The sequence below is a fragment of the Abramis brama genome (genome assembly GCF_963993115.1).
Source record: "Abramis brama genome assembly, chromosome: 12".
NCBI lineage: Eukaryota > Metazoa > Chordata > Actinopteri > Cypriniformes > Leuciscidae > Abramis > Abramis brama.
In genome coordinates, this window is record NC_139974.1 from 566,362 (window position 1) to 576,567 (window position 10,206).

The 10,206-nt window shown below is 45.8% G+C and overlaps 1 protein-coding gene across 3 annotated transcripts; it reads right to left on the reverse strand.

The window, feature by feature from the left end:
- Positions 1-1,232: 1,232 nt before the first annotated feature.
- On the reverse strand, positions 1,233-9,856 carry zbtb22a (zinc finger and BTB domain containing 22a). 3 transcript variants are annotated; one of them, XM_084131657.1, is made up of 4 exons: positions 9,796-9,856; positions 9,298-9,607; positions 3,272-3,863; positions 1,233-3,178 (listed from the first exon to the last, which is right to left on the reverse strand). In XM_084131657.1, the coding sequence occupies exons 2-4, from the start codon at positions 9,502-9,504 to the stop codon at positions 2,670-2,672; spliced, it is 1,308 nt and encodes a 435-aa protein (XP_083987783.1). In that variant the 5' UTR covers positions 9,505-9,607; positions 9,796-9,856; the 3' UTR covers positions 1,233-2,669. The 3 variants fall into 3 exon arrangements, with proteins under 3 accessions (XP_083987783.1, XP_083987784.1, XP_083987785.1); XM_084131658.1 differs by having other exon boundaries at positions 9,298-9,505; positions 9,796-9,854; XM_084131659.1 differs by lacking the exon at positions 9,298-9,607 and having other exon boundaries at positions 9,796-9,837.
- Positions 9,857-10,206: the final 350 nt, after the last annotated feature.

The window sequence follows — 10,206 nt, forward strand, 5'->3', positions numbered from 1 at the left end:
CAGTGGCGGACACAAACTTCCTTTCTAAAGTAACTAAAACTAATTACACTAAAACGATATAGCCATATTTAAAAACAATGAGCAATACTTATACAGCATTTATTAAATTTAATCTCAACATTTACTGATACATATTAATGATCAAATGTTGTATTTGTTTGAACAGCTTTATTTTTAGCAGATTTAATAAATGCTGTAAAATGTTAGTTCATGTTAATAACTCAGCTAAAGTTAACCTTACTGTACAGTTTTACCATAAATCAAATAAAAATGACAAAAATTAGTAAAACTTTACTAAAATTAAAACGGAATGGGTTACACTTTATTTTAAGGTGTCCTTGTTACAGTGTAATTACATATTTAAGTGTTATTGATGAACCATGTGTACTTACTATAGGATTAGCTTTAAGTTATTATGCATAATTTACAGTTATTACTATAGTAACTACGTGTAACAAGGACACTGTAAAGTAGTGTTACCAAAAAATAAATGAAAAATATTAACAAAAAGTACATCAACGGAGGGAGTTAGACGCAGCCTGGCCTCCATCAGGTCCTGTAGCAGATGATGCAAAGATGTCTGTTACTGTACAGAAATACCTCTGTAACGATCGACTGACTTCTGGGTAATGCATAACTCAGCACGCCCCGGAAATATATTAGTCATACTTATTATTAATATTATTGGACACTATGCATTCTGATAAACACTCCTGTATATAATTATTGCACAGCCGTCTGTTCTACAGTATTTTGCTAATTCTATGATTATTTTTGTGAGACGATGTGGAATATTTGTACTTTTATAAATTCATTTGTCGCACAAAAGAACCATTGAAGCGAAAAGTACAAGTTCAAACACATCAAACAAGCTTTGCTCAGAAATATTGATGTTATTTGTGAAGTGCTTTTGAGAACATGTCGTGTTAAACTTGTTTCCACTGGCGACTCTTCAGATGAACTACAGGTAACACTTTACAATTATGACCATTAAGAACATTATTCATTTTGATTTCAACATTAAAGAATTCACTAGTCTAATCAAAAATATGATTTAATGGACCTGAGCTAACATGAACTAACAGCTGTGTTTCATTAACTAGCATTAAGATTAATAAATAATGTAACAAATGAATTGCGGGTAGTTAGTGACTAACTAACGGGCTCTTTATTGTAAAGTGTTACCGATTATAAATGAAATAAACACCGCTGAAGATTCACACTGCAACTGATTTCAATAAAATGCCTTTATTGACCATATTAAAACCACACTGCATTATTATCATTATTATGTACAGTCTGTGTGTGTTCATTATCTCTAACACAGAACTACAGGAGAGCGGAGAGGGTTAACCGGGTGTGTGTGTGTGTGTGTGTGTGTGCAGAAATAAACACATCTCTGCTACATCATATAGATGGAGAAACACTGATTTCCACTCTTAAATATAACCCTTCATCATCCCTGCGCTCCTTCCTCCTGTGTTCTCTCCATCGCTCTGAATCCCATACGGAGAAAGTCTCTGACAAAACACAACATTTGTTCAAAATGTAGATTTTTTATGAACTTGTCCACATTCAAGTGTTTATATAATAATGCATGAAGCTAGAATAAAAACATTTGTTTAAAAGCAGAGGCTCTGTTCTTTCTTTTGACACATTTTTTGAAAAACCTGTAAGACTTTTGTTCATCTTCGGCACACAAAGATATTTGTAATGACATCTGAGTGATTTCTGTCCCTCCACTGAAGTCTAAACTCTAAACACACTTCATAAAGACATCATTAGAGAAATCCATATGAAGTAAGAGGAGAGCTTTATGAATGTTCGCTTATCAATGTTTATATGTGAAATAAAGCCACACTCTCACAGCTTTAACAAAGTTAAAGTTACATTAAAATGATCCGATCTGTGACTCAAAAACTGTAATGTGATCCGATCCGTGAGATTAGCGATCTGTTGCACCACTCGTCAACAGAGGGACAGAAATCTCAGGTTTCGTTAAAAAGATGAGCGATAAAAACATTGACAGCCAATCAGAATCCATCGCAGATGAACGATAAAAACATTGACAGCCAATCAGAATCCATCGCAGATGAACGATAAAAACATTGACAGCCAATCAGAATCCATCGCAGATGAGCGATAAAAACATTGACAGCCAATCAGATCGCAGATGAGCGATAAAAACATTGACAGCCAATCAGAATCCATCGCAGATGAGCGATAAAAACATTGACAGCCAATCAGAATGAATTAACTAATTATTTAATTGCTGATGATTATGTTTCCGAAGATGAACAAACGTCTGGCGAGTATCTGATGACGTTACTGTCCCTTTAAGAGCGAGTCACTGAAGCATCTTTGGGGAATCTGCTTTCACGAGAGCGCCTCCTCCTCCAGTAACGAGAGTAATCGTCGTGCTCCACCTTCACTGGTCCGGCAGCGTCCGTGTCATCAACGATAAAAACATTGACAGCCAAACAGAATCCATCGCTGAAGAACGATAAAAACATTAAGAACAAATCAGAATCCATTGCTGAGGAATGATGAAAACATTGACATGGATCTTCATTTATGTTTACGAAGATGAACAAACATCTGGCGAGTATCTGATGACGTTACTGTCCCTTTAAGAGCGAGTCACTGAAGCTTCTTTGGGGAATCTGCTTTCACGAGAGCGCCTCCTCCTCCAGCAACGAGAAGTCGTCGTGCTCCACCTTCACCGGTCCGGCAGCGTCCGTGAGCTCCTGCTGAAAGCTAGCCGCGGTGGCCGTCTGCTGGCAGCGCGCCTGATGCTTGAGGAAGCTGTCCCGCCACACGATCTTCTTCCCGCAGAGCGCGCACTCGTACGGGCGCAGGCCGCCGTGCGTCTTCACGTGTTTGGTCAGGTGGTGCTTCATCTTGAAGCTCTTGGCGCAGACGGGGCAGGAGAACGGGCGCAGGTTCAGGTGCTGCATCTTCACGTGCCGGTCGCGCATGCTCTTCAGCGTGTACGCTTTCCCGCAGTGACAGAAGTGGACTTTCGGCGTCGCAGAGAGAGGAGAGCAGGGAGGATTCTGGGAAACTGTGGCGTTCGCGATCTCATCCGGCGTTTCGTCGTCCTCCTCGTCTTCGTCCACCGACGGCCACTCGCTCTGCCACAGGCTCTCTCTGAGACGCCCGTCCGCCTCCACGCCTCCTGAGAGAAGAACACAAACACAGTCAGAAACAGCGCGGTGGCGCCCCCTGGTGGACGGGAGCTAAACGGCAGTGATGAAGAAGCTCCACTCACCGGCCTGGCGCTCCTCGCTCTTCATCCTCAGTTTATCGTCGTCCTCCGCCGGCTCTCCGACGCCTTCATCCGCCTCCACCCGCTGCTCCTCCTCTTTCGCTCCTCGGAGCCGAACGCGGATTCGGTGTCTCGCGGCGAAATCCGTTTCGATGGACGGGAGAGGCGGGTGTGGATCCGGCCCACACTCGGGCTCGGTCCGCAGAGGAAACGTCAGGCTGCTTCGGCTCCACCGGCTCTGCTGAGGGCGCCTCCATGTGGCCAGAGGCGGAAGCGCACGTTTCTCCGCGGTGTGTTCGCCCGGTGGGTCCGACGGGTCGGGGAAGCAGCAGTCGGAGCTGCTGGGCGACTGATGGCTCGAGGAGCTCGCCACGCCCGGGCTGACCTGCGCGAGGGGTCGCGACCTCTTGAGGATGTCCGTGCACTTGTCCACGATGTGCCACATCTGGAGGAAGCTGGCCACGGTGACGTAGTTGATGATGTCGTCGCGCACGATGCTGAGCTGCCCGGTGTAGGCGGAGTTCAGGACGCTCTCGAAGGCCAGCGGGTCCATGACCGAGGGAAGAGACACCGTGGTGACGTTCTTCAGCAGAACCTGGACACAGGCAGAACCGGCCGCAGTGTTTAGAGCTGCGGCACCAAGGGTTCGTTTCCCAATGCCAACTGTGATCGCAATTTCCACTGAACTCTATTGGTAACGATGGAACTTAGTTGGCTTTGGGAAACACACACATGCTAAACTGTGATTCTCTTCAGCTGAACGACTACAGGCCAGATTCAACAGACATTCTTAAAGGGATAGTTCACCCAAAAATTAAAATGACCCCATGATTTACTCGCCCTCAGGTCATCCTAGCTGTATATGACTTTCTTCTTTCAGACGAATACAACCACAGTTATATTAAAATATGTCCTGGCTCTTCAGAGCTTTATAATGGCAGTGAAAGACTGTTTCTGTTTTAAAGTCCATAAAAGTGCATCTACCGTAAAACTTCAAATAATAGCCCAGGCTTTTATTTTCCCAAATCGCTGAACTGCACCGGCTTGTATTTGAGACAGGCCTTTAATTTAGTGTTGAGATGAGCATGACAGCAGGAGGTTACCAAATCTGTGTTTGTGTTTAACAGATCAGCTAATGTAAGAATTATATTTGCGTATGTCTAAAGGGGGTCGCACACCAGACGAGAAGCGCAGTGCCAATTCGAACCCATTATTCTCTATGAGTGTACACTGTCTCAAATCGTTGTTAATGTATATACTGACTTCACCCTGTGCTGCAATATACATTCAGTTTTACACTCATTTACAGAAATCAGCTGCGTGGATGAAAACTGCTGATGTTATCGGATTTTCAGGTGATATTCTCAATTCATTCAGTTAACGGACGCTCTGAGGTAAAGTGAGTTCAGACTGCAGACTAAGCAACAATTGTATTTAATTGTACAGTACAATCATAACATAGTACAGGCATGATCTTAATTCCATAATATCCTTAAACATAACTATATTGCTGGCCATAAACTGACAAAGTGCGCGTCCGGTGTGCGATACCTCGAGTTGTCATAGACGCGGCGCTTCTCGTCCGGTGTGCGACCGCCTTTAGATTATTGGCAGCATAAAAAAACGAAACGATGTGACAGCCATGGGCTGAACAATACAAGTTACCGGTAATATCCATCGAGCCTATGAACTAGTTGCCCGAAACACATCAACAAGAAAGAATGAAGGCTGCCCTGTAAAACAACTCCAATCATGTGATACAAAAGGACCCTATTCATCACTATCATCATCACCGCGATCCTCAACTACAAGTTCATTGGCGAATTCCTCCTCGTCGCTCTCCTCCACTTCTCCCTCTCCGGCCTCCGCTAACTCTGCCTCTGCTAACTCTGCCTCCGCTAACTCTCCGGCCTCCGCTAACTCTGCCTCTGCTAACTCTGCCTCCGCTAACTCTCCGGCCTCCGCTAACTCTGCCTCTGCTAACTCTGCCTCCGCTAACTCTCCGGCCTCCGCTAACTCTCCGGCCTCCGCTAACTCTGCCTCTGCTAACTCTGCCTCCGCTAACTCTCCGGCCTCCGCTAACTCTGCCTCTGCTAACTCTGCCTCCGCTAACTCTCCGGCCTCCGCTAACTCTGCCTCTGCTAACTCTGCCTCCGCTAACTCTCCGGCCTCCGCTAACTCTGCCTCTGCTAACTCTGCCTCCGCTAACTCTCCGGCCTCCGCTAACTCTGCCTCTGCTAACTCTGCCTCCGCTAACTCTCCGGCCTCCGCTAACTCTGCCTCTGCTAACTCTGCCTCCGCTAACTCTCCGGCCTCCGCTAACTCTGCCTCTGCTAACTCTGCCTCTGCTAACTCTGCCTCCGCTAACTCTCCGGCCTCCGCTAACTCTGCGGCCTCCGCTAACTCTGCCTCTGCTAACTCTGCCTCTGCTAACTCTGCCTCCGCTAACTCTCCGGCCTCCGCTAACTCTGCCTCCGCTAACTCTCCGGCCTCTGCTAACTCTGCCTCCGCTAACTCTGCCTCCGCTAACTCTCCGGCCTCCGCTAACTCTGCCTGCGCTAACTCTCCGGCCTCCGCTAACTCTCGGGCCTCCGCTAACTCTCCGGCCTCCGCTAACTCGGCCTCCGCTAACTCTCCGGCCTCCGCTAACTCTGCCTGCGCTAACTCTCCGGCCTCCGCTAACTCTCGGGCCTCCGCTAACTCTCCGGCCTCCGCTTACTCTCCGGCCTCCGCTAACTCGGCCTCCGCTAACTCTCCGGCCTCCGCTAACTCTCCGGCCTCCGCTGACTCTGCCTCCGCTAACTCTCCGGCCTCCGCTGACTCTGCCTCCGCTAACTCTCCGGCCTCCGCTAACTCTGCCTGCGCTAACTCTCCGGCCTCCGCTAACTCTCGGGCCTCCGCTAACTCTCCGGCCTCCGCTAACTCGGCCTCCGCTAACTCTCCGGCCTCCGCTAACTCTGCCTGCGCTAACTCTCCGGCCTCCGCTAACTCTCGGGCCTCCGCTAACTCTCCGGCCTCCGCTTACTCTCCGGCCTCCGCTAACTCGGCCTCCGCTAACTCTCCGGCCTCCGCTAACTCTCCGGCCTCCGCTGACTCTGCCTCCGCTAACTCTCCGGCCTCCGCTGACTCTGCCTCCGCTAACTCTCCGGCCTCCGCTAACTCTCCGGCCTCCGCTGACTCTGCCTCCGCTAACTCTCCGGCCTCCGCTAACTCTCCGGCCTCCGCTAACTCTGCCTGCGCTAACTCTCCGGCCTCCGCTAACTCTCCGGCCTCCGCTAACTCTCCGGCCTCCGCTGACTCTGCCTCCGCTAACTCTCCGGCCTCCGCTAACTCTGCCTGCGCTAACTCTCCGGCCTCCGCTAACTCTCCGGCCTCCGCTAACTCTCCGGCCTCCGCTAACTCTCCGGCCTCCGCTGACTCTGCCTCCGCTAACTCTCCGGCCTCCGCTAACTCTCCGGCCTCCGCTGACTCTGCCTCCGCTAACTCTCCGGCCTCCGCTAACTCGGCCTCCGCTAACTCTCCGGCCTCCGCTAACTCTCCGGCCTCCGCTGACTCTGCCTCCGCTAACTCTCCGGCCTCCGCTAACTCTCCGGCCTCCGCTAACTCTCCGGCCTCCGCTAACTCTCCGGCCTCTGCTGACTCTGCCTCCGCTAACTCTCCGGCCTCCGCTAACTCGGCCTCCGCTAACTCTCCGGCCTCCGCTAACTCTCCGGCCTCCGCTGACTCTGCCTCCGCTAACTCTCCGGCCTCCGCTAACTCTCCGGCCTCCGCTAACTCTCCGGCCTCTGCTGACTCTGCCTCTGCTAACTCTGCAGAACTATTCCTTTAACTGACTTCCACACATTTGTAAGTTTTCTGAAATGTTGTTTACATATGCAAATTAGGTACTCATTAAATATGCACTAATTTGCATACAGAACTCTGAATATTGAATAAAGTCAGGTTCAAAATTCCTGTTTGATTTTGACTAGCTAAAGATTTCTCTGTTCATCACTCCATGTTATATAAATCAGGCGAATGATATATGAACAACCCTCCGGAATATAGATATGAATGAAAGTGTAAAGTCTGGTGTGTGTGAAGCTGCTAAAGTGGAGATTTCTGACTTTACAGAGACGGATTGAGTAAAATAAAATAAACACATTAATGTAAGACAGATGGTCAGACAGACGGATAGACAGATAGATAGATAGATGGATGGATGGATGGATGGAAGATAGATAGATAGATAGATAGATAGATATATGGATAGATAGATATATGGATAGATAGATATATGGATAGATATATGGATAGATAGATAGATAGATAGATATATGGATAGATAGATAGATATATGGATAGATATATGGATAGATAGATAGATAGATAGATAGATGGATGGATGGATGGATGGATGGATGGATGGATGGATGGATGGATGGATGGATGGAAGATAGATAGATAGATAGATGGATAGATAGATAGATAGATATATGGATGGATGGATGGATGGATAGATAGATAGATATATGGATGGATGGATGGATGGATGGATAGATAGATAGATAGATAGATAGATAGATAGATAGATAGATAGATAGATAGATAGATAGATAGATAGATAGATAGATGGAAGATGGAATTCCTGAAAATAATGTTTTAATCAGCTCTTAAAGTTAGAATAACCTCCAGCTTAAACTCCCAAGATGTTGAATGAATTTATTGGGGGGTTTTTTCAAATATTTGAAGCACTTATTCAATACAGTTACTCAAGATTAACTTGAATCGTAAGAACTCAAATGAAATCACCAACTTGTAAAAAAGTTCAGTTTTGTCATTGAGATTGGATTGTAAATAAGTCACTTCACTATCAGCACTGTGACTATATAGTGTTCTCGTACTGTAGTGTGCAAGTGTGCGATTGGGAACACAGCCGGCGGGACGTCCATCAGTGTCAGAAACCTTCACCAGTTATTGTGCATTTGCAAGTATTTTCAGCATATGAATAATATTACAGTACTAGTGTTACGACCTTTGTCTCCAGCCAGATCACAAAAATATGTTCTAAGAACGGTTTGCAAACGTTCCCGTAAAGTTATGAAAACGTTTATGAATGTTCTTTGAACGTTGAAAATGTACATCTAAAAAAAAGTGTTACACTTTGTTTTAAGGTGTCATTGTTACAGTGTAATTATATATTTAAGTACTGAGTAATGTTAAGCAACTACATGTACTTACTATAGTTCGTTTTAGGGTTAGTTGCATGTAATTATGCATAATTTACTGTTAATACTATGGTAAGTACATGTAACATAACAAGGACACTAAAATAAAGTGTTACCAAAATCTGTTATTCTATTGTTACGGAAACGTTCAATTTAAAAAAATAAATTAAAAAAATTCAAACTTTATCAGGAGGACTTTTGAATGTTCTCAGAGTCCGAACGTTCTAAAACAAGTAGCAACATTTTAAAAATGGAATTCTGAAAAACGTAACATTTGTACTAACGTTTTGAAAGCGTCAAACTTACATTTTAAGAACGTTAAAACATTTTAAGATTTGCTATGCTAATATTACAGAACGTTACATTATTTTTTATTTTTTACAGACTTAATCAGGACGACTTTGTCTCCACCCAGATCACTAAAATATGTTCTAATAAAAGGTTTGCAAGCGTTCCCATTATAAAAAAACCCCCCGTTATTTTCGAATGTTGTGTGAACGTTCAAAATGTTCTGTTGTTAAAATGCTATGCTAATGTTACGGGAACATTCCTTTTTTGCAAACTTTATCAGGACGACGTTCTAAAACAAGTAGCAACATTTTAAAAATGGAATTCTGAAAAACGTTCCATTTGTGCTAACGTCATATCTTTGAACGAGCGTTCTATTACCGTTACTAGGAGAACTTTAAGAGAACCTTGTTAGAGAACGTTTGCTGGGCAGGTCGCGAGAAATCATTCAAAGTTTAACATCAAACAGACATTAATATGCAGATGAGAGGGTTTGTATGTGTGTGTGATGACATCAGCTCCACACACACTCACCTGGTCATGGAAGTACGGGGAGGATGCGGCCAGCACACACCTGTGCGCGCGGAACACGTGACCCTGCACCTGTATGGACAGGTCACACAGCTGACCCTCCTCGCGCTGCCGGTTCAGGTTCTCCAGAACCGCGGCGCGCGCGCTCGGGAAGCACACCTGCAGAACCGGGCCCGGGGGCGCGCTCGCGCGACCAAGGATCTGCTCCATCCTACCAGGGAGAAACCGAGTCCTGATCCGGGATCAGCAGCTCAACTCCAGATATATGCACATCAAACCCCGTTTATTCCGGTTGTATTCGGTGTTAGGCCCGCTAGCAGATCATAACATTATCATATGAGGGCTTATGATCATGAGTTTACATCAACATGCGGCAAAGATCGGCGCGATTCAACCGGTCGACACACAATCTGCGAGTTTAGCCACCGTGTGTATAATATATATGTTGATTATGATCCCTTGATCGGTTAAAATGAAATATGAATGTGTTTATAATCTCACCTGCGTTCACTGTGATGGAGGTCCGCTGCGGAAGAGAGAGACACGCCCCCTCTCCGAGACCCCGCCCCTTTTAAAAACACAGTGCTTATATATTCATATTCTTCATAAATGCTTTGGTTTTGTAAGTGTGTGTGTGTGTGTGTGTGTGTGTTCACAGTGATAACGACAAAGTATTGTTTGATTCTATTAGTGTCTCACATGAATGAAATGAAATGGCTAAATAAATATATAGAATAGAATCGTCCATGTGACAGCTACTGTAAGCCAATCCTGCTACAAAGGATGTCGGATTCATGAATATTAATTACGTGACGCCACATGACGTCCTTGTGCGTGCCCTTATCAATATTCATGAGCTGAGCAGTACCGCAGTCCGCGCGCGCCCCCTGCTGTCTGACTGAACTCACAAAC